Source organism: Genypterus blacodes, unplaced genomic scaffold, assembly GCF_046128005.1.
Source record: "Genypterus blacodes isolate CSIRO-AG114 ecotype Tasmania unplaced genomic scaffold, CSIRO-AGI_Gbla_v1 ptg000070l_1, whole genome shotgun sequence".
NCBI classification, from domain to species: Eukaryota; Metazoa; Chordata; class Actinopteri; order Ophidiiformes; family Ophidiidae; genus Genypterus; species Genypterus blacodes.
Window position 1 is genome coordinate 2,314,681 of NW_027466880.1, and position 24,682 is coordinate 2,339,362.

The 24,682-nt window shown below is 44.2% G+C and overlaps 1 protein-coding gene across 2 annotated transcripts in view; it reads right to left on the minus strand.

Moving 5' to 3' along the window:
* Positions 1-315: 315 nt before the first annotated feature.
* The window catches only part of ca16b (carbonic anhydrase XVI b), a 93,655-nt gene continuing 69,288 nt past the window's right edge, over positions 316-24,682 (minus strand). Inside the window, exons 8-30 of one of the 2 annotated variants that reach the window (XM_076156536.1) lie at positions 24,464-24,656; positions 18,277-18,461; positions 15,854-15,962; positions 15,701-15,750; positions 14,841-15,600; positions 13,811-13,949; positions 11,751-11,789; positions 10,957-11,048; positions 9,536-9,627; positions 8,933-9,029; positions 8,718-8,800; positions 8,304-8,438; positions 8,040-8,174; positions 7,773-7,945; positions 7,534-7,669; positions 7,041-7,187; positions 6,502-6,595; positions 5,037-5,113; positions 4,698-4,826; positions 4,428-4,574; positions 4,086-4,228; positions 2,663-2,798; positions 316-2,537 (exon numbers count right to left, since the gene is read on the minus strand). In XM_076156536.1, the coding sequence (XP_076012651.1) occupies positions 2,391-2,537; positions 2,663-2,798; positions 4,086-4,228; positions 4,428-4,574; positions 4,698-4,826; positions 5,037-5,113; positions 6,502-6,595; positions 7,041-7,187; positions 7,534-7,669; positions 7,773-7,945; positions 8,040-8,174; positions 8,304-8,438; positions 8,718-8,800; positions 8,933-9,029; positions 9,536-9,627; positions 10,957-11,048; positions 11,751-11,789; positions 13,811-13,949; positions 14,841-15,600; positions 15,701-15,750; positions 15,854-15,962; positions 18,277-18,461; positions 24,464-24,656 (3,438 nt within the window). In that variant the 3' untranslated portion in view covers positions 316-2,390. The remainder of the gene's footprint in view (positions 2,538-2,662; positions 2,799-4,085; positions 4,229-4,427; positions 4,575-4,697; positions 4,827-5,036; positions 5,114-6,501; positions 6,596-7,040; positions 7,188-7,533; positions 7,670-7,772; positions 7,946-8,039; positions 8,175-8,303; positions 8,439-8,717; positions 8,801-8,932; positions 9,030-9,535; positions 9,628-10,956; positions 11,049-11,750; positions 11,790-13,810; positions 13,950-14,840; positions 15,601-15,700; positions 15,751-15,853; positions 15,963-18,276; positions 18,462-24,463; positions 24,657-24,682) is intronic. The other variant, XM_076156537.1, reaches the window with a different exon arrangement.

The window sequence follows — 24,682 nt, forward strand, 5'->3', positions numbered from 1 at the left end:
TCTCCTGACAGCACTGGTAAAGGTTAACTAAAGTGACACTGTCATCACGAGGCAAAGACCTCAAAGGATGTTGGTCCTACTGACACACTGCAGCTGAATACTCACAGCAAAACAGATATTTTGAGGAAACATACCAATAGAACTCCATAGCTACACATAAAATATATATATACACGGGTGTGTTGATGGTATGTGTGCATACGCTGTTTACTGTAACAGCCAGCAGAGGGCGATATGATGAACAAGATCAGGGTACGTGCGGTTCAGCGGGGTGTTGGCATTTGTGAAAATACTTGCGATCAATCCACAGCTTCATGTAATACAAGGATGCAGTAGTACATCCAAATCCATACTTTATTTAATGTATAGCAATACAACTTACCTATTAAATAACACCATTACACTATAATATGGAATATAACGGTATCATAGTGATGTACTGCTATGATACCATCATATATACATTTGATATGATGGACAAAACCATTTTATTACTTATTTTCAAGTTACAAAATAGACTTAACTACCAACCTGGCTGAAATGCACTGAGGCCTCCACACTGGATCCCTGGACCAGTGAGAAAATGTCAAGAAAATCTGGTCACACGGAGCCGTATGGACCTCGAGAAGGGCAGGTATGATTGATAATTGGGGATTCACTGTGGAGCTTTGGATAGGAAATTTTCCACAAAAGTACAGTTTGTCACAGGGCCACTATACAAATCAAATCTTTGTATGAAAATATAAACTTCTATGAGCACAAAGATTACATTAAATTCAAAGACATTTTGTTTTTGAAATAAATGTGTGCACCCATTTGCACTCACATTTTAAATGAGTTTAAATATATCAAATAGCACGAACGCCGGCAATCATACAAACACAATCAACAACAGCCGCTGCAAAGAAGAGCTTTGTACTGGAGCAAGATGATCAGCAATCTGGACTTTTCTCCAAATGTTGGAGAGATTTAACACAATTTTGTAACCTCCCCCTTTGGTAGAGAAGTGGATGTACACAAAAAAACAAGAAAATCATACTTTTCATCATAGAATACACTATTGACAAGTGTACGCAGGTGAATCAATCAAGAGAGAGATTAGTGTGGTTGAAAAGGGCTTATAATTATAGCCACAAAACAGTGTGGACACAGCAGAACAGCCCAAATCAAATACATTGTACAGTCCGGGTTGAAACTCTTACTACCTAAGGTGAGGAAAGCATTGTGTGTTGTGATTATCTGTGGTGAGTTCCTGAGGCTCAGAGAACAGAAACATGCTCAACTCTCTTTATATTCCACCTCTGGGACACTGGAAAATCGGTCAAAATTTCACACAGTTATTATGATCAGGATGCAAGTTGATTGAAGTGAATCTCAGGACAAACCGGCACAAACCACTTACATATTTGCAATTTGGAACCACATCTTTGGTTACAAATAAAGCATCAACCCCCCAAAAAGAAACTATTGTGTGAATATGGACACAACTTATTACATGGGTTAGCAGTTAGAGTTAGACAGTTGAGATTAGAAAATCTGAGGAAAAAAATAAAATAATAATAATAATAACAATAATAATAATAAATGAATCTTGTACAGTATTCACAATAAACTAAAGTGTCTCCAAAAATATCAGTTCATACCAATGTCAGTGGACGAATAAGGGAAAGAATTGAAAAACATTGGTTGGATATTAAGGATATTGGATATATTACAAAACAATATAATAACAATATAAATCCCTGTAAAAGCAATAAATGTTCACATTAGATGTTGAAACATCACCTTCAACAAAATAAGCCATAAGTACATTTTACACGAGAGCAGTGAGATATTTGGGAAAATATATGAAGAGTATGCGAGTTGTAGTTTCTTGACAAAGAAAAGAGCTTCGCCCGTTTCGGCGATCCAGCCAGGAAAACAGTTTGAGAAAGGTGACAGAGTGGCGTTAATGCATGCTGGGAGAGGCTGTGATGCGTTGTGACGTTTGAAGACATTGTTCGGGGCGGATCGCTTTGAAAGTCTTTATGCTTCAGGTTTCTGTCTTTTGTGGTCCAAGATCCCCCAGTTTTGTTTGTGTAGCCAGCGTTTAGCTGCGGCAAAATTTCACTCACTGGATGTATTTAGGCAGTAACACTGATAGTATAGTGCAAAACTGGACAGAGCTGCTTTTTCCTCACATCAACATAAACAGGTGCAAATGCTCAGCAGGATAACGATTAAGACGAGAAGAAAAAAAAAAAAGAGAAAAAAACATAAATATCAAAAAAATTGTATCAGTGTAGAAAAGTAATAGGGTTATTCATTTAATCAAGAGTCTGGCAAAAAAGGCCTCACAAAAGTTCTCGGGTTTGTACAAATTAAGTGCCTGTTTAAGGTTAAGATTGTCCTCAGACGAGGGACTCCATGCTCTCCGCAGGGTCGGACTCGTCTGCAATCACCACCAGCCCGTTAGTGTCCATGTGCATGGGGCTCAGGCCACATTCTCTGGAGCCGATCAGGCTCAGCATGGCCTTATAAAGGTACTGGTACTCCTCCTGTGCACACAGACACACACACACACAGCAACAACAACAGCTTAATATCAGACTTTCCTTCCTATAAAAGAGATCACCAGCTAATGTATTTTACTGTATATTGTATTTATCTGTTTGGAACCTACTATATCAGTGAAGACTCCCGGTCTCATGAGATTGATCATCTTTGCCACTTGATAGATGTCCACCACCCCCTCATTCTCCAGCTGTTGGGAGAGAGTGGTGAGAGCGCAGAGCATCCCTGCTGACACTGCTCCACACCTGTATGGGAACGTTCAAAAATCACCAACATGGACCTGAACTTTTTATTTACTCAAGTGAAAATAGCTGCTCAGAATCCCAAACACAAAAATCCCATTTGGCACAGAGGTAAAAGGCAAAAGTGGACTTAGCCAGCATCATTAGCACTGGCATGTGAAAAGGTATGAATCAATTTAGTTGCATCTATCCAAGCTACTGTTCTGGATTAATACCAATGAATTTATTTATCAATAGAAGCTATTTGTTTCTCCTCTTTAATCTTCAATACCACTCTCCTTTTATCTGCCATCAGCTGCCATAACGCATGGATGTGCTGTGAACGTGCGATTAAATTTAGTGAACGAGCAAATTAAAGCTAAATCATTTTGCAAAATTGTGTAGCATTTCACCTACGGGTGGCACTGCTGTAACATAAATTGAAATGGCTGTGACTCTCAACTGCACAAATCCTCCCTCCACAAACTAATGCCCAACAATTATGGCTGCTATCGGCCATCAGATTCTGGCATTCATTTGCATTGGTTATCTGTTATGTTATGTTATCCATCATATCGGGAGTTAATGAGTATTTGCAAACTGTGGATCTTGAAGCACTTCAAGTACACTTTAGGATATTTGCGTTTCAAAACAAATGGGTCAGTTTTTAATAGACTATAATTAGTCTGTAGATATTCAAAGCATTCATTTGCTCATATCAAACATCTTTGTCAATACGAGGAGCTATTGAAATTATTAAACTATTCCCTTCCCATCATGCTTTGTGGTTTAGTTTACATTGCTGGACAGACAGTGGTCCTCTATTTACTCTGCTCTAGTTTGTGACGGTGTGACAAAAGCCAGATAGATTTGCAGGAGCATCAGCAACAAACTACAGATTCACCAGCAGTGACTAAAGTGCCAGATGCACAAAAGTCGGAGGAGAAGACATCAACTGAGGATGACTGCTGAAGCTGTTACGGTTGCTTGGTTACTAAGAGACTTTAGAGTGGTGTTTTCTTTATTTTGGTAGTGGTGGATAGACACATAGCACTGGAATATAGCAACACTTTCACAAGCCTATAAATCCTAACACTAAAGATTACTTCATGTCATGCTGAGGGACTTCTTGCACCATAGTGGCAGTGCAAACACTATATAAGGCCAAATTACAGAAAATCACCTGTGCAGGTTTTGCTTTTTGCGAAGTGTGATGCTTCACAATATATCAGACATGAAATCTGTTGTAAGCCCTCATACCAGCACATTTGCCCTGTGCTGACCGAGGACAGCAGAGAGCCACAGACTTACTCATCATGCACTATGGTGGGTCCATCTCGGGTCATGGCCTCCTCCTTGATGACACTGATGAGCTCAAAGGTGCTGCTGAGGGGAGCGTCTGGGTTCGGCCATTTAGGGCACTGAAAATGTCTGACTTCCAGAACATAGTCGTCCTGTCACATAAGGGGGGGGAAATATGGTTACTGGTGCAGGTGACAGAATGTCTGCTGGCTTACGCTGATAAATAAGACACGTTGAGGATTACTGTGGGGCTAAAAATTCAGATGTGACAAATGGAGTGTAAAGGCTATACGTGACGCTGCTGTCACAATAATGAAACGCTAATATGAGACTGAATGGAGGCTTAGATACCTGTGTGGCCTCTAGGATGAAGTCATGGATGATGATCTGCTCCTCGTTGGAGAGACACAGTCTGTCCTTACTGATGAGTGTGACGGTGAAGGCTATGCAATTCATGGCCTCTTCACGGCTTGGCCAGTAAACAAATTCATCCTCGGCCTGCAGGACAACAAGGCAAGCGACACATTGTGTGGTTTAACCAAAGAATTTAGGCCCAGACCAGATGTAACAAAGCTACAGAGCAGTTGAAACAAAGAAATGTGGTGGTAGAAAAGCACTGACCAGGCCTTGGTTGTCAGGTAACATGACAATTATTTGAGCGTTATGGTCCCAAATCATCCTCCAAAAGTCTGTTGTGGTGTGGGGCAAAGGATGCTGGGTAATGATGAACTCATTACTCCTGTAGTAACCCTGAGATGACAGAGAGGTGAGCAGTTAGCCTTTGCAAAGCTCGGGACACCCAGACTGATGGACGAGTGTGAAAGCTGACAGCTCTGGGAAATTACCATCAAGGACTGTCAGAAATGTCAATATCATTTCCCCTGTACGCAGACATGTCTCCTGAGAGTAAATACCAGAGAGGAAGTACACACAGGCATGACTACAGCTATCATACTGTACCATTATGTAGGAGGCATTAATGTAATCGGTTCCTTTCATGCCGGGGAGAGTGGTGAGTCCTACTCTCGCTCGTTCCGCTGAGGAGAGACAGAGAGACACAAACACATTTCAAATCAGAATCCATACTGTGACGACGAATAATGCACACATCGCTTTTGCCAGCCGTGCTGTTGCTATAGCAACAAGTGCCTCCTTTTCCCTCCCTGAGTGCAGCGAGCACATGTAGTGATAAACTTACAGGATAATGAAAATGCTAATTTTGTAATATTAATCATGTTTAATGATTTACTCCCTGCCAACTCTTAAAGACGCCATGAGCAAGCGTCATGGAAACAATCCTTCTTTCCTCCAAATGGAAAATCAAGACGGAAAGGAATCGGCAGAGGACAAACTTGAATTTGTGTAAAAGAATTTTGATGAAGTCGAACGAAGAGGACACGCCCAGCGAACCCAAAACAAAGCGGTGGTGTGTGACCCATGTGAAGACAGCCACCTCGATTTCTTTATGTAAACCAACCAAGACCGGCCGCGTCGTCGTGTCACACTGCACGGCTGCTATTTGTGCTATTTGACATGCTGCGGTGTCAGTGGCAGCAGTGTGTTCTGAGCTTTACATATTTGTCATGGCCTTGGTTAGCAGCACGTCTCACCCGGCAAGCATCGCTGTGGCAACACATACTGTAGTTGCGAAGATGTCAAGGAGATTCGTTTTAAAGTGGCAAAATATTATACTCAATTCAATTTTAGATCAACTTTTATTACAGACTCAATGGTCCATAGGAGAGATATAAGATGTGTGAAGCACTTAAACCCAGAGGGGATAACAGTACTTTTACACCGTATGCACATTTCTTCTTCTACTGAGAAGTCATGCATACCCCCTTTACATAATTCGATCATAGCTTCACACTCAATAAAGGCACCTCAAATGTGTCAGAACAAACAGTTACCTCTTGGTGTTTTGTGCTTTATTGTCAATTTTTTGAGAAAAATCAGACCTTCGGCCGCATCTAGCAGCCCTCGGCTCTGTTTCTATGCAAAGGACACTTGTAATAGCGATCCCTCTTCCTATTCCTTCCATTTAGTCCGGGTTATAGTCTTAACTTCAGAGAACCTGGAAATCCCCTTAAATCCCCTCTTTTTTGGGATGGTCTGTTAAGGTTAGAGTTTATAAATATAACCACAAAATACAGTCCCATGAAATACTTTTGCATGAACTCTGCATGTCTAAAATAAAACTCTTATTTAAGGTTTACTAAATTAGATTCAAAATCAACATCTTTCCACCTGCATTTCTCCAAACGCACGCTCGAGCTCTTGACATACTTCCACCGGACAGCATGTCATTGTGTCAAAGCGGCTGTCGTAGACCAGATTGAGTCACGACGCAGAACTATGTATAATATATAATACAGTATAGTGTATTTGTGTAGTGTATATACTGTGCTCAGAAGAGGAGACTCACAGGGAACCACTGAGGAGTTGCGGTTCTTCTCCTTGTTGCAGTCTTTCTGGGCACTGAAGCACTCCACAAAGCGTGTGTTGCACTGAGTCAGCAGCTGGCGACAGAAAGCACAGTGGAAAAAGTCAAAAAAAATACTGTTACTGTTACGAGGTCTGAAGAGTCAATGTTCAAGCAAAAGACAAAAACACGGCCTGGAATGATGTTTGACACCTGAGATTAACCGTCAGACCTTCACGTTAATAACGGCCTGCTGTTATGGGAGAAAAGTGACATTTTTTAGGAGCGATTAATTTGTTTCTCTTGACGGTGATGAGCGATTCGTCGTGCTTTGCATAACGAGGCAGCAGGGGTGACAGACGTGATCTCATGCCGCTACCATCAGACACTCCGGATCTATTCCTGTCTGCACGCACATCGCTAACAAGCCTCTGATCCACAGAAAGCATCGTTTTTTTTTCTCCCCCTCTAGTCGGTGCCACTGCAGATGGTGACAGCTCGTCTAACTGGACCAGTCACACTCCCCCAGAAGGTTTACTCACCCTGAACTGCTTTTCCAGGCGTGTGCGACCTGCCGAGCTTGGCGTCAGGATGCTGTTGACGTAGCTGTGGAGCTGCCAGGCGGGCACCTCGGTCTCCCTGCTCAGGATGGCCTCCATCAGGGCATCGTGGATGAAAACATACTGCTCCTTTTTGGGGCGACGGGGGAGAAGAGAGAGAGACGCATAAAAAATGAAGCCGGCTCATCTCATTTTTACATCGTGAAAACACACTTGCAGGCGCCGGTGTGTTTACCGCACACCGGCAGTCTGAGGGCAGCAGTGTGGCCAGATTCTGCTGATTTTATATTTATCCAAGCTGCTGAAATGCATATGCAGCAAAGTTCTGTGTAACCTTTGCTTGATCTCACATTAAAGCCTCAGCTTAATTTGTTTACATTGCGAAGCAATCGAGTTTCCCTCGACTTCAATGATGAAGCCTGAGGAGGGGGCAGGTGGATGAGTGGGCAGGCGGGTGTGTGTGTATTCTCCTTACCTCTGTCTGGACTAGGTAGTTGCGCTGAGTGCGAATATGTTTGAGGAAGTCCAGGACGCTGATGGAGCTTTTGTCCTTGATCTGCCGCAGCATGCTGTCGATGACGATGTACGTTCCCGTCCGGCCGACCCCTGCACTGCAGAACAGAGAGACAAGAGGCGCGTGAGGTGAATGGCCCCCAGGCATCAACCAAGTCAACAGACCCTCAGAGGCGACATCATTGGGTAACAATGTTATACCTGCAGTGCACCAAGACGGGGCCCATGTCTGTTGTGCGTGCTGCCGAGGAGCGGTTGATGAAGGTGAGGACGGGCATTGTGTACTCGGGGACTCCCATGTCCGGCCACTGGGTGTAGTGATACTGGACCACCGTGCGCTCATTCAACTTCCCCTTTGGGTTCCCCTTCTGACCCTAGAGAACAAAGATTACCACACAACATCACTACTCTGAAGATTTGGAAGCTATAGATTTGACCACAGGACAGGTTATGACAGCTTCCAGGTACCTTTTTAACTTTGGTGTTCCTTATAAGGAAACGCCGCAGCGTGTAGCAGGCGTGCACTTTGGTGCATTTCAGCGTCACCACTATGTTTCCGTACTGCTCGCTGTTCTCCGCTGGCCAGTATTGGTCACATTTCCTCTGTAAAGGGGGAAACGTTCATGAATGGCACACCGACACTTTTGAGATACACACATCACACACAGGGGGCATTTTTGTACGACACCTGGTGGATATTGTCAATTTGTGGAAGACAGGACGTGAACCTACTCTCCCTTTTTCTACAAGGTTGGTGATCATGATAATGATGCTGGTGTTCTGCTCCCACACCATCCTCCAAAAATCCTCAAAGGTGGACTTCAGAGGGCCCTGGGCGGCTATATAGGCTCTGGGCTGGTTATATCCCTGAAACACGGCGGCACAGACACAAAAAGACAAATAAATAAAAGCAGAAAATTGGATAAAGAGTTGATATCTATAATATGTGTGGAATGATTGTGGCTTATTCGCTTTGTTTTCTGCTGTCTGCAAAGAATCTTAGAGCTTTGGTTCTTTTATATTTGATGAAATGCTCTATCGTTGATTTGATTTAATCCTCTCATCATTTCCCAACATTACCGAGGAAACATTCCCAACTGTACCCAAAACCCCAGCTGATGCAGCTTTTTAAATATGGCGACTTACATCCACGTAGTTGGCATTGATGTAATCGGTGTGTTTGGCGTCTTTCCCAGCTAGAGCTCGTAACTTCACTCTGCTGTGGTCGTCTGGTAAAGACAAAGAGAATCGGAACATTATGTGCGTGCCTCGTTAACAGAACAGATTAAGTAAATTTTCAAGCACAATTTCAGATTCCACACAACTCCAATGTTATAAACGGATTTTTACAGGCGACTCACAGGCCACGATGTTGATGTATCTGTTTTTGTGCTTGTTGTCGGGATGATTGGAATGCTCCGCTGTGATTTTCAGATCCACAGTGGAACGTTGGACCTCCTGCAGAGGGAAAGAAAAGCACAAAGATGGAGTGCAAGTTATATTTACTCAAATCAAATAAAACAGCTTAAAGTCACTTTTCTTTCCTGAGTAAAGATTTCATTTTTGCTGCCATTTCCACCATGGTGGAGGCACAGAGCTGAATTTGAATAATCTGAGCAAAGACGCGTCCCATCGGATGACCCCAATTAAGAGGTAATCCTACACGGGCGCCGACTTTTGCCTCATTTCTTAACCTGGTTACACAGAAAACGCATCCAGTCAACCAAGCAGATATTTCCTCTTCTAATTAACCTCCATCTCTCTTGGTCTTTGTCTCCTTTCATCTTTCCTCAACCATCTGTTCGGCAAAATGAGCAGAAATCATCTCTGACCAGCGTTCACACTTAAAACCCGTGTGTATTACGCATTCCTGAGTCGTAGCGTCCATGCGTACAAACACACACAAACTGGCTTTTAATCAATGCTTATATGTGAAAGTCTGGCTGGTAAAAAACAAATCGCACCTCAAACTCCTCCGAGAAGCCTTGTAGGTTGTTGTTGTAGAGCCCCATGATGTGTTTAACAAATTGCTTCACAGGGATGGCCTCCATGTCATCTGCAGGACAAAAACACTAATTAGCAAAGTTAACATCTCTTGGGTCTCAAAGTCAGTCACACATGAGCCACAAGAAATGCCCATTATCCTTTTTCTGTACTTGAACACAACCCAGGGGGCTGATGATGAGACAAATGTGTGAGTAAAGCGTGATTTGCTGTTCACCCACTCAAGAGTCTCTCACACGGAAAACGAAACAGACAAAGACAAACAGCATGGAAGTCGCAGAAAACACAGAAAAGCAGCGAGATCATTCTGCCTTCATCACATGTTAACCTTTACCACGAGCCTTAATTGGGTAATTTAAGCGTTTTTACAGGAGGTGGCATCTGTTCCAGATAATGTGAGCCGTTTCTACGACGAGGGCTGCTCGCCGCTGCGCCGGGAGTCCCAGCTGTCACCGGTGATGATGTCGGCCAATGTCTTAACCATCACCTCTGTGCAGCTGAGGCCTCTTGGCTCTTACGTGCCTCAGCGGTTTCAGCGTGGACGCAAATTCTGGTTTGTTCGTCTGCCCGTTTATCAAAGGAAAGGCGAGTGTCAAGAGACTAATCAGTCTAATCGGCTCAGCAGGATGCACTTTGAGTCAGGAGAAATTTAAAGAAACCATTTTTCCTTGCCTGGGAATGAAACTTCCACAGCGATAGTACAACTAACATGCACGTGTAAACTCACATCAGTTAATGTCATTTTTAAATTTCAACATTGAAATATTTAGACGAGAGCAATTAAATGTGACTGCTCTGTGTCAATATTTCATGGCGAGTCTCCAGTATACAGCCAGTAAATGATCCGTCATTAAAAGTGTCAGATCCTTGAGAAAATTAGTTTTTAGAGAGAGCGAAACGGAGAGAAAGAGAGACAATGACGGAGAAGTAATAAAAGCAGAATGGATGAGGAGTCAATACTGGCAGCAGCTGTACTCCTTAACTTCGATATCACAGCCTTGAAATGCTCCTGCTTTAAGTGACTGTGAGAGTGAATCCCAATATTGACGAGCTGCCACCGCGCTGCTCCCCGGAACATTACGGGCTACGAAAAGCCGCTCGCACGGCTCCTCACAGGGGTGCTCGCAGGTCATTTCAAATGTAAATGAGCCAAAACCGTGGAAACAGAGACAATCAGCCAACACACAGAGACAAAGACAAATAGTGACGTGGAGACGTGTCCCAGCTCCTTTATCTCGTTATCTCTGCTGTTCAGTTTCAGTCTTAATGACTTGAAAGGCTCTTTTTAGAATGTATAACTAGAAGACGATGATGATGATGACAAGAGCACATGAATGAAAAGTAGCCTCACATACTGATGAGTACACACAGCGAGGCTCACCTGGTATAGGGATGACAGGGATGTTCTCATTGGCCACCACCCGTGGAGAGCTGCTGTCCTCCACATAGAAATGAGCCGTCTGAAAGAACCTCCTACAGGGACACATAGAGCACAGCGGTGGGTGAACTCCCTCATTATCAGCATGGATGATGCCACACGTAGCAGCATTAGTTATATTACATCTCCTTTCAGTTATTCACTCTGTCAGCGACATCATTGTAAATGTTGAATGGAAGAAATGTGCAAATGCAATCCCCCAGAGGGACGCAGCTGATTGCACCCAGATTTGAGTCGCGGAAACACACCCCGAGCTGGAATGAAGGCAAACAGGTAAACAAACTCACAACCGCATGCGGCACAACGCCAGAATTAGCTCTTACACAAACACGCGATAACACGTTCGAATACAGAATCACGCTTCGGGGGACAAAATGCGTCCCCACGTTCAGGAAATTCTGCTTCGCTCTAAGGACAAAAAAAAAAAAAATCACAAATCCAACAATTCTCACATCATCAGTGTATCACCGGAATAAACTCAAGCTGCTCGTGCTTTCTGAGATAAAGCCCCTTGGAAACTGAATGGAACATTGCCCGTGCAGAAGTAAGGGATCCTAAAGGCCCCAAGGAGCTTGTGCATACCGTCCAGCCCGCCTCATGCCTCCCCCCTAACACACGCCTCTCTCTACACACACACACACACACACACATACAGGCAACACACAATGTCACTTAATGCATTTACATAAAACACATTTTCTCTTCCCTGACACAACATTTCCAGAGGATAATCCTACCTGTACTTGATGCAGAGGATGGAGCAGATGGTATTCATTCTTTAAGAGAGATGGAATAAAATAAAGAGGTTGCACTGCATTTAAAAGACAATAACAGAGAAAGAGAGAGAGAAGGAGAGGGGGGGAAGGAGAGAAAGAGAGAGAAAGAGACAGACAAACAGGGAGGAGAGAAAGAGAGAGAGAGAGAGAGAAAGAGAGAGAGAAAGAGAGAGAAAGAGAGAGAGAGAAAGAGACAGGCAAACAGGGAGGAGAGAGAGAGAGAGTGCCCCTGGCTTGCGTCACAGCCCTCCAATCTAATGACTCCCAGTGGGTGCAGATGCGGTGTGGCTAACTAACCAGCACCGTTAACACCTCCCCCTGATTCCCAGCCAGGGCCTCAGTAGGGTTTGCGTCGGGGAGAGAATGGAAACTGGGGCCAAGCCGGCTGGCTGAAAGGATGTCACTTGTAAAAGTTGGTGTGAGGCATTCATTCAACACTGGCACGGCAGCACTAAACACTCACTAACAGGGATGGGATTTGATCTTGGCGTCGCATCTGTGGAGCGTGATCGTCTCCGAGGCCTCAGACGCAAGACTGCACACTGCACCTCGCATATTACGACATAATAATCACATTATTTTACGACTTGGATGTGAAACGCCGCAGCTGCTAATGACCAAAATAACTATGAGCAAATGAGGAAATTCAATAGATTCTGCTGCTGCATTTATCCTGAGCGATTACAAGAGAGTGAACAGAGAGTGCGAGTGGGGTTGAGCCCAGTCGTCACGGTGGTCTCTCCCTCAGGGGAAATATGAATTTGTCTGTCAGCTGTCTGAGGTGTCGCATCAATCCCTGCGATGGTCATTTCATATTTCAAAGCCTCTCTTCTTCCTCTACTCAAATACCACAAACTCTCACAAACTCGCCCGCAGACTGATTCAGCTACAATCCTCCCGGTTTCAGTTGCAGAAATCACTTTTTATAACTCTATGGCGCTGATAACCATCGGGCTATTATTTACACTCGGCGGCCACTTTATCGAGTACACAGATAAGATCTAATGCTATCCAATACAACAGCCCTGCAATAAATCCTATGTTTGTCAAGCTTGTGATCGTGCTTGTCGTTGATTCCGGCACTCCTCTTTTTGAAGCTGCAGTTTGTGGCGTTGTGCTGTGTTGGGTTTCATTAGACTGAGCGCTTAATGAGAGGCGTTGATAATACTCTGCCCCCATTACGCAAGCTGATGGGAGCGAGCAAAATATTGGAACCACTCTTCAATATAATGCAGTCCAGTGTAACTGCAGCTCCAAAAATGACCTCATAATCGAACAAGTCTCTGCGCCCTATAATGAGATTTTTGTCTGGACTGCGATTAAAGCAGAGACGCAGGGTGAGATGTATACATAGAGGGGGTTCATATTACTCCATTATTCACCAAGTATGCACGACTCGTTGCTTAATCGTCCTTACAAAACACAACAAATATACGCCTATTGTTGTACATTAACAAAAAAAAATCTGCACATACAAATACCTGCACAGCCAGGGGTGGATCCACATGGGAGCAGCTGAGGAAATAGCCCATCGTGCTATTTGTAACTCATTAGCCCTCCCACATGTGCCAGTGGCTCGGCCTGTGTAATTACTGGGGCTCCAACAACGGGGCTGGAAATTTGCCCGGCAGATGATAGCACAGCTGGGACCCCTGCTGGCTCTAAAGGGCCTTCAGGTCCCCTGCCCCCCACACCCAGGCGGGTGATGGGCCTGGTTAAGGACGCTGCACACACACACGCCAGGAAACCAGATGGGTCTTGGGTGTGCGCAGCAGACAGGGCTGGAAATTTCAGACATGCAAAGTACGTGCAGCGCCGCAAAATAATGCAAGAAAACGCATGTATGAGGCCAGTGGGACGGGAGAGGGAGAGTTATTTATACATCTGAGGTGTTCAAGCTAATGAGGCCAGAGGAGGAGAGCGGGTGCAAGTCTCCCTAATGCCATTTATCCTGTTCTGCCAGGCCCCCCCATCCCCTATTTGATGAGTCAGGCGTTGGGTTGCATTTTGTAATTTCTCACCTCCAGTAGACCATCACAATCAGCAGCATGATGAGGCAGAACAGAGTGAGAGCGGAAACCACCACCAATGGGACGATCCACACCATCCGGCCCATTCCAGGGTGAGGGCTGCGGGTCACATTGGACAAGGTGGTCGGGTCTGAAGCACAGGACACACACACACACACACACACACACACACACACACACACACACACACACACACACACACACACACACACACACACACACACACACACACACACACACATTTTACCTTTATCATCATTTATCTAATGTTACTTGCAATGTAAACACATATTGCAATAGGACCAGAAATCAAAGCCCATAAAGATACAACCCAAATATATCATAAACATAAACTATGCATATATCTAAAAAGATTCCAATAAAACCTTTGGATGAATTAAGTATGATTGTCTGTTCTTTAAGGTTCATAAGGAAACACAGTTATTACAAACCTGCTGAATTTGTAGTAAATGAAAGATTTAACTAATGTAAATGACTTAGGCGTCTAATCACGGTGACAGACGTTAATCATACACCTACAGTCATAGTTGCACACACACATAAATGTACAGTGACTTGAGTGAAGCATAACTGTCTAATTTGAGTTTCTGACACCGTGTTGGTGAAGACTTGGCTCTAACCTGAATAAAACTCTAAAATAAAATAAAAATGCTTGCAATAATTCCTTAAGGCACCCAAAGCCTCTGGCAGGCAGCTTTCTCTGCCTTCAGGCCACTAGTGACACTAAAGCTCAGAGCTTTGTCTTTTGGATGGTAACCAGCGTAGTTACTGTCTAAATCAAGCTGTTTGTTAAGCTAACTCGGGCTGACTGTCGCGGTGGTTGACAGTCATTCCCGCCGTGGCAATGAAATCTCGCCGAGGAGGGAAAGGAAACTGACAACAGGCCTGACAACAATTCAGGCGGGGGGTGCATCGTGTGTGGGTTTTTGGCAGAGAGAGAGAGAGAGAGAGAGAGAGAGAGAGAGAGAGAGAGAGAGAGAGAGAGAGGACGTTTCCTCACCAGTGTGGACAGAGAATGGCCACTGACTCTCATCGGCGCCGCTTTTCGGAGAAACGGTGGAGCTCTTGGGAATCTGCATCTCCGCGCTGTCATTCCGAGGCTCCTGAGTGGGGAATGAGTGTTCCTCTGGGGGGTTCTTGTCCGTGCTGACTGTGTCATTGGTCTCAGTTTTCGGGGTCACTGTGGCGCCCGTGACAGTTGTCTTCCCTTCTCTTCCTTTCACTTTGGCTGTAGATGTGGGGGTGGGGACAAAAGGTGCTTTGGTCACGGTGCTGTTCTCTTGCTTTTCCACGTTTGTTGGTGGTGTTTTGTTCTTTTTCCGTTTCTCCTCTTCTTCCTCTTCTTGCTCCTCTTCTCGCTCGCCCTCCTCGTTCTCCTCGTCCCCCTCCCCCTCCCCCTCCCCTGCTGCCTGGTTCTCGTCAGACGGGGATTCGGCGTCAGCGCCCCGGGGGGCCGCCGGCTCTGTGCTGGACTGTGAGGGTGGGACCGATGGCCGGGTGGGGGTGCGACTGGTCTGTGTGGCCTGAGTGGGCCAGAGGGAGGCGGGCAGGGAGGAGATGGCCCCTCCGCCAAAACCCAAACCTGCCAACAAAGTGCTCGTCACCACCGACGCCACCGTCGCCTGGCTGCCGCTGGAGGAAGGGCCCATTCCCGTTGCCATGGAGACAAAAGAAGAGAAAGGGATGCCTGACGAGGTCCAAGTGGAAGAACCGGAGCTAATGGGAGCCATGTCTGCTGAGGACGCCGGGGAAATGGTGGGCTGAGGATCCAGAGTGGAAAGAGAGAAAAGGGTTACATAATAACAACATCACTTACACTTCAACGTGAACAAGAGGGAAACAATCCTCTTCTAAACTCACCATCCCAGTCTTCACAATGCGAGATCCTTCAAAGATTCTTGTTGTATTGGCTGTAAAATGAAAGAAACAAAAACACCACACCAGATTATTCTTGATACACAGAAAATGCTCCCAGAATGCATTGTGATGGTTGAAAGGCTTGGCATGAAGTACCTCTGAACAGAAGTGTTTGGCTAAAATCACTGCGCAGGTCACGCTGACACACCGCCTGCACTCTGAACAGGTACAGGACGTCAGGGGAGACGTTTGTGATCACAGCTTTCTGCAAGAGAACACACCAACACGCACAAACTCTTAGGAAGACTTTCAAATAATCAATTAACATTAACGTGTCCTTTAATAAGTCTCAATGTTGGATATGCATGTAGCTCCAAATAAAACTATGCCACGTTTTCCCAGTGCTTATGACAAACAAGTTGGCTGTGGTTTAAAAAAAAATTCAAGTTCTGCCTAATTTAATTGTGCTGTACAGTTTGCAGATGGATTTACTTCTATTAAAATGGTCTTCAGAATGAATTGATGATTGCCTCTGGTAGTTGGAAAGCGGGTGGTTCTCTAAAATAATTCAGATAAAGGTGTCCACAGATGGAAACGGAAAATTGAAATGGAAATGAAGTGAGGAAAATAAGAAAGAGTGACTGCAGAGTGCGAGACGTGCAGAGAGAGAGAGAGCGAGATTGAGAGGGAGAGAGAGAGAGGGGGAGAGGGAAAGAGGGAAAGAGAGAGAGAGGGAGTCGGTAATGTGGCTGATAGACTGTAATAACGGAGCGTAGCTACATAGACAGACGAAGTCATGGGCACATTAATCACCATTTCAGAGTCACCCTTTTGTGCTGGAAATGTATAGTGGCAATAGAAGTAATTAATAGAAAAAGAATGTTCAAAAAACAAATTTAGAAAGCTTTTGAAATCCAGAGAAAGGTCATATACGGGTTTTAATAAGTATATGTTGTCTTTGCCCCTCAAGTAAGAGAACCAGGGCTCTAATGGAGAACACTCTGTCCTGTTTTCTCTTGTGTGTAGACGACAAACTATAGAAAATGAGACGACTGAGGAGAGAGGACGGCTGTGCCCGAGGACCTCAGGGTGCCGTGTGGCTGATAGGGAGTTAAAAGGGCAGTAATGTACTGTAGCTTGGAGCAAAACAATGTGTTGCTATAAAATTAGTCAGCAAGATCTTGCAATTGATCCTGAGAGTGGTGGGTAAACCAGGGCAGAGAGGCTGAAATTGGGGTGGAAATGGTTTCTATAATGCGGCGGAGAGCTTGTGGCAAGTTCCTGGACAAGCCACAGGCTAGAAACAATCGTCGGTGCGGCGCAGGAGTTAAATGAGCTACAGTAAACCCAATAAGAGGGAATAAATGTGTCCATTTCTTCTTAGCCGAGGACAGCGGGCAGTTTAATTTCTTTAAAACCTTTCCAACCCACTCCTCTAAGGAAAAACGTCAATCAACAAACGCTCCCCGTCTCTAAGCTTCAGGTCGGGAGGCACCTCCAGAAAAATAATTTTAGTTGAATCCAGGGTCATTTGAGTCTTGGAGCTCTTTCCGTCTAAAAATACACTCATCCAAGCTGTTGCGACATTTAGGGGTCAGTCCGGTTTAAAGATGCATATCTGGATGTTGCATACACATACACAAAAAAATCCCAAAAAAGGGAGGAAAATGTGAGCAGGGAGGAGAATATAAAGGGAGAATAAGAACAGCCCTGCCGTGTAACGCCCTGCAGGGAGGATATATAACCTGTTGAGAGAGAGAATGTTATATTGGAGAGATTAGAGCTGACGGCGTGTCGTACTGACTGAAGGTTTAAGCCGAGATGGGAAGAATTACAAGATCATAGCCGTTAAAAGTTAAAGATTTAAGCTGTGAATCAAAGAATGATAAAAGAGAAAGCTGTGCGTACATGCAAGAGTCACAGATCTGAGTCATTATTTGGTTACATATGTGACATTTTGTAGGTATTCATTATGTTTGAAAGGCATAACAGCACCGCTGCGTCGCATATCGATTAGAATTGTCAGGGAAAATAGCAGATGATGGGAAAATGTTTAAACTGACAGAGGCCACAGGTGCATGTGTCATTGCTTTACACACACATCATTTAGACTCATTGGAGTGTGTGTGTGTGAGACAGGCCCACGTGTTCTATTCCTGGGCAGCTGAGTGACAGGGGAGTGTCTATACCCCCTCATATCACCCAACAGCCACATGGAGAGTTTATCACAACCTGTCACCTCCCCGTACACACTGTCACTGATCCCGCTGGCCTCTGATCCCCGTCTGGGTACATCTGAGGCTCTGCAAACCAATCAGCTGTTTGAACCGCATCCATCCCTCCGAATGGATGAGGGATCCGGACCATCCTGGCACACCGACCTGTCCTCTGAGAGCCTGTCTCCGTCTCATAGTGTGACAGTGGAAAAAGCCATTTTCTGGTGGCTAATTCTACAAAAAGTGCTGTGCTGACCAAATTAGTCAATTGTAACCAAATTTCTGGCACATATGACCTGATGATGGCGCTATAACGACAATGGTTACATCTGAATAAAGGATTTGACCTGAGCTGTCACATACCATGCTCTGGTCCCCGGTCTTGGTGAAGGTCTTCTCGTTGGCGACATCGCTTTTCACCCAGCTGTAGGACACCATGTAGCTGGAGATGGGTGGGTGGTAGATGGTCAACGGGCGCTCCCAGCTCAACAACAGGGCTGTCCGGTTCAGAGGCTGGACCTTCATGCTTACAGGGGCACTGCTGCACACTGGAGGATGACAAAGAAGGAGGTAGATAAGAAAAAGAGGAGGAGGAGGAGGAGGAGGAGAGGATGGGGAAGAAATGAAAGTGTCAATTTTCAACCACATGAATTCTCATGCAGCTTCTGGCTGTCATTACTGTCTACTCTTTACGCACATCAAAGCTATTGCCACTTGAGGAATCTCAAAAAAAGGTGTTAGGCTGAACCGAGAGGCTCAATGAAAAACAAAACTCCTTCAGGCTCGGCCGGGTTCAGAGGAACAACCTCAAGGAGCCATTTTACTCGTCGGCTTCTTATCATGGCGCAACAGCACACTAGATTCCTGACTGCATATCAAACAGCCCATTGCGATGATAAACGTGTGCGTCAAGATAACACTCCAACTTCCTGTCCATGTTTAATTTGCCAGTTCCTCTCTGTGCGGCATTAATGAGGATGCATGAGGACGGGTGTTTGTACTATACAGGAACCTGAGCGTGCCAATCACGCCTCTAGGTGGCAGTGTTGGCTTCAGCATGGGTATTTAGAAAAAACGGATTTGCCAGTGGGGCTGAGGGACAATCTGGACATGCCTCTCAACACACCAGGACAACAGCAATCAGGAACTTCTGTCAATTGATTATGTGCATGCAGGGGATCTTGCTAAATTGAAATTGTCACCATGTTTTTTCACCTTTTTCCCTATTTGCACAGTGAGGCTATGGTGCAAATTATGCATGATATGTGAAATGGAGACAGGGTGGGAGGAAATCAGAAGGGACACGGGGGGGAGGGGGGACAATGGCAGGAGAAACGCTGGGGTGTTGATGAGGTGTGACAGGTGTGAAATGCAGTAGAACCCGTTGAGCGGCCTTCGTCAACTCCAGTAACAGCAGTCATTTAATAAAGGCGGAGGACATCATCATGTTTGTGCAGTGTGTATCATTACTGCCAGGATCATCACCCTCCTCTCAGCACCCACACACATCAGGAGAGGATCAATACTGATACAAGACTGAACTTTGCCGTGTTTTCCTTTCAGGCAGCGTTGTTTTGATTTTCTCACATTTGGTCGATCTGTGGGCGCGCACAGAGCACACACACACACACACACACACATATATGTGTATATATATATATACATAGTATTCAGAATCCTCGGTTGCGTTCTGTTTACCGTTACATTTGGGTCATCCAGATCAGAACGCACTTCCTAGTAGATTGGCAAGGGAAAATTAATTAGAGCGCCTCTAAATTTGTTTATCAGTAAACTTTGTGTTAAATTCAGAGGTTGATGATGCAAAGATCTCCCACTGAAATCTTCTGGAGGATTAAATATCCTCATGCACGGCTCCTCTCAGCACGCAGGCGTTAAATCCACAAATCAATTTCTCTCTTTATTAAGAAATATTCAAGAATTAAATGCAAGGATTTAATAGAGTTATTAGTAATTCTGTGCACGTCGTCCATACGTTATTAAGTATTTTCATTAAATTGGAAACCTTAACTAACAAGCTGAAGAGTAAAATATTGCTGTTGTTCTTAGAATAGATTAACTTGGGAGGCAGTGAGATGGGACTAAATGCCCTTCTGTAAATTAGATGCATACATTACCAACAGAGAGCCACTGCACACTCTACACTTGCTCTGCCCACATAATACTGCTACAGAATAACAAACTTGTAAAAAATGTTGTTGTTTTTCTGTCCTGGTGTTTTTTTCAGTGAACGCTGGGCCAAATAAAGTGAGTGCTGGTCTCATAGCGGGTCCAGCATTTACAGCGGTGACCTCAGTCTGCAATATCACTCCGAGCATAACATGAATCTCTTTCCTGGCAGGTTCTAGCATGAACGAATGAATTGGAGGCGAGCAAACAACAGCTCCACTGCCTTCATGCCCCCGCACGGCGTGTTGACTTTTAAGTTGCCGTGGACACGACAGCCTAAAGTATGTACATGACATGCAGGAGTTTATGGGTTAATGCGGACACAAGCGTGTAAGGTGCACACAGGCCTGCGGCTTTTTGTCCAGGAATGTTGAATGATGTTGAATGAAGGATTTCCTCCTGTTTGATGATCCTTTTCTGGCAATTTGCTCAATTTACTCAGCCTCCAGTCCAGTCACGTAATAAGTCATCTTCAGCTAAACCAGCTTAAGCCATGAACCAGCCATGATCATGTGGAACTGACAACAGAAGCTCGCTGAAGACCTAAAACCTTATACAGCTGCACCCCTGGAAAAGTAGTTAATTAATGTAGCATCACTATTTCCTAGTTGTAACCAAATCAAATATTGAAATACGTAAACACTGTAACCCACACATCTACAAAACAATACTTATAAACCTGACAAACCTGAAACTTCCTTTGTGTGTGTTTGTGTTATTTTGCATTAACATACAAGGTCAATTCTTACCTGACTTTAGTATTATTGACATCACACAAGGCTTCACTGGGTCTCATTTGAGCTGTTACAATGTATTTCATGATGTAGCTTCTGAGTTGGATTATAGGCAACACAAAACAGATTTAGTGAGAAAATTGATATCATAGAATCCCCACAATCCAAACCACAAAATGTCTAAATTTGGTTTGGACTCCAATGATCCTGTCGACATTTTCATCCGTGGTGGGCCAATGGATCACCAGGTATTCCACCACACTTAATAACCGAAAACACTTTGTTACTATCGGTTTGCACAAAGATGAAAAGAGACTTTAAGAAGGAATAAATCACATTGTCAGGCAGTCGGGTACAATTCTTAGATTCACTGTAAGCTTTGCAAAATACGGCAAACACCAAACACAGAAACTGAAAAGTGAATCAGAACATGTTGGTAAGCTCCTGGGACAGCACCTTCTTACACTATATGGGAATCTTCCACCATTAATTCCAGCTTTCTCTAGGTTCCTGTGTTTTCCCAAAGTTCTTCTTAACATAATGCTAATCAAAAACGGATAAACCCTAAAATGTATTAGCATATTACCAGTTCCCGTGGACCTGTAATGTTCAGCTGTTACATATGTTGCTGTCTCTCGCCTGTACATTTTCCTAATTTAGTCATGCACTGTTCTTACTATGACAAGGAAAAATATACCCCAGCGCCCTTTATGTAAGGAAATGAGAATCCATTCCCATTTGGGATGAATAATTGATGAGACTTATTTAATACCGCAATCCATTTTCAGCTCCACAATGCACACGGTCACATTTTGTGTTGTGTGAATTGTTGCATCCAAAAATTCAGTGACTTCCTGCTCCACCTCCTGTGTTCACAAAGATGACAGAGCCGCCATCAGCATTAGCAAGAACACTGAGCAAACAACAGCCCAATTGTAACATTATGGCTGGACAAGTAACCAGATAAATTAACTTCAGACCTGTATTTAGCATCAATACACTCGGCCATGAATCATTAATGACCAAACAACTTTGACGGCACTAAAAAAAAAAAGCAAAGATGATTGAACGTCCAGTCAAGGCGTGACCTCGACTCTCCCATTTACAGGCAAAACCATCATTTACTGCGTGCTAATAAACAACTGCCCGTCCCCCTGCACGCACACAAACACACAACCTTGACAGATGTCACCTCTGAAGATAAGACTGACAGTGTTTACTCCCATAAGTATGGAGTCTTCCATTTTTAAGACACAGAAACATAAGTGTGTGTGAGAGAGGGAGCGAGGGACAGAGAGAGGGAGAGGGAGAGAGAGAGAGAGAGAGAGAGAGAGAGAGAGAGAGAGAGAGAGAGAGAGAGAGAGAGAGAGAGAGAGAGAGAGAGAGAGAGAGAGAGAGAGAAGGAAGGACAGAGAAATGAAGAAATATTGGTACACATCCATTTTGTCTACTGACATTGTGCCACAAAAGCAATTTCGCAACTTAATTTGTATGGGTCTATTTTAGCTGTGCCACATATTAATGATGATTGCTGATCGGGCCTGTTAGAGTGCTCCAACTTCATCACAAGCATTCCTAATCAATTCTACCCACCAGACACCAACAACAGCACTTTAAAGGAACAGCAGCCTTTCTCATTAGTCTCAATAGTTTGTCCTCTATTCTGTCAAAGCACGCGCGGCAAGGCGCAAACACAGAGAGGAAGAAACGAAAATACTCTAATTAAGCTCTACATGAGATTCACACTTGCAATTAGACAGCACGCACTTTGATGTGCGAATGATTTATATGAACTATTATATCATTGTAAGTTTTAATTTTTTTTAAATCCATTACTTGAGTGATTTTACCCCCAGCCGAATCCGATTCATTTCCACCTGGACTCAGCGACCTTCACCCTCTGCTGCTTTAGGAATCTACTCACAGCGACTCAAATTTACTGACCTGCTGGTTTAAGATGGCGCTTCACACAAATGGGTCGGCGTGCTGATTAGCCAGGTAAGCCTCCAAAATTTGAGGTCAAATGTCTATCAAAGCTGGTGGAAAAAAGGGAACCTTTGTGCTGAAATTTTTGATTCACATAACATAAATTGATCAGATGACCTGTGCAGTGCTGCGCGTAATGATTTATCCTTAGGTTTTGCAGAGAGATGGCAGATGTGCACATTAATAAGAAATACAGATGACCTCTGCAATTGCTACAAATCTCTAGAGGACCACAGGTAATGTCGGCTCCCGTGTGAATAAGGCTTATATTTCTGGAAACTCTGCGGTCCTCTGATAATACAAATCCCATGTGAACGAACATAATAATACTTTGTCACACTCATTCTGCGGTCGTATGGAAGCAGCTATTGGAGACTATTTGTGACAGCTTGACTACCCTGGCATGGAGTCCAATTTGGACCCTGGTTAGAGGAAAAACCTGAAAGTCTTCGCAACGAACAAAATCACCCTCCCAAAACATAATCAGCAAGATCACTTTGGTCACAAAATCCGATCTTACCCAAAGCTGTGACATTTGTGGATGGTTGGCAGCGACTCTGCCTACATGCATTATTCATCAATTTGTTTTAGTTTTCAGATAAGAAGATGGATTACATGCTTTTCTATAGGCTGAGGAAAATCCAGCACCTCGGGCTTATAAAACCTTCTGAAAGCACCCAAAAATGCATCACTGCTGCTATTGACGTGGCAATAATACGTCAAAACGTTACTTCAAATCAATCTTCAAGGTTCTGGCTAGTAAATAACTTCACTTCAGTTACAATCTGTATAACGTTATGGACCCTCTTAATAGAGTCTAAGAAAAGTTGAGGAAACCGGTCTTCTGATCCAAGTAAATTGTTTATTCGCAAAAAAAGTACAAATGAAACAAAGTGAGAGGGAACCCCGGGGTTGCTCTGAATTGTACCTCTCCGTCCCCTCTTTATATACTATTTTGGGCTTGGGGTTTCCACGCCCCAAGCCCTTCCCTTTGCCCTACATTTTTTGGGCACTTACCACTATTATAATTAGCCTCTTAGTTCTAATAGTGTATTGCTACCTTGCAGATTTTAAAAATAGTAATAATATCGAAACCCCTCCCATAAACAGGGTTTCACCTCCTTCAGGACACCTCCTATTGTGCTGAGTCTAGTGAATCCCTAAGCTATACCTTATCTCTTATCATTGGTCATTATGCCAATTAGTGAATTCCTAAACTGTCCATTATCTCTTATCTTTTGGTCAGCATGCCAATTCCACATTCGTTTCAGCATCTCATTAGAAGAGGGAGAGAGGGCACTTCTGAGACATCCATGCAAGGTATTCCTCAATGTACAAGAAGATATATATAGTTACAGCTTCATACACTCAGTGTTGGATCAATCATCGGAATATACTGTGCTCAGATCAATTATTCTCAACACTATCACCTCTCCACTCCAAACAAGAGTTTTAATTACTTCCTGAAAAGTTGACATTTTGGAGATAAATGATTTCTAAAAGAGACGGCAAAAATAGGCTTTCATTCTATAATGAAAATGTATAATCGCGGATTCCTCTCATGCAAGCGTTCCAAAAGTATGACAAATACCCCGTATAACGATCTAAATCATATAAAGTGGAAGAATTGGATGCATCTGTACCCCTTGAAGCCTCGGTGCTGTGTGGGCCGCCCAGCACCTCGGTGGAGTCCTTCTGCCACGCGTCCTTCACCGCCGACTTGAAGACCATCCTGTCGTCTAGCTCCTGCAGGGGGCGGAAGTTGTTCCTCAGGTACTCCACGGACTTGACGTGATCCTGCTGCTCTGTGGTAAAGATGGAGTAGAACGCCTCCAGCTAGGCAGAGAGAGAGAGAGAGACAC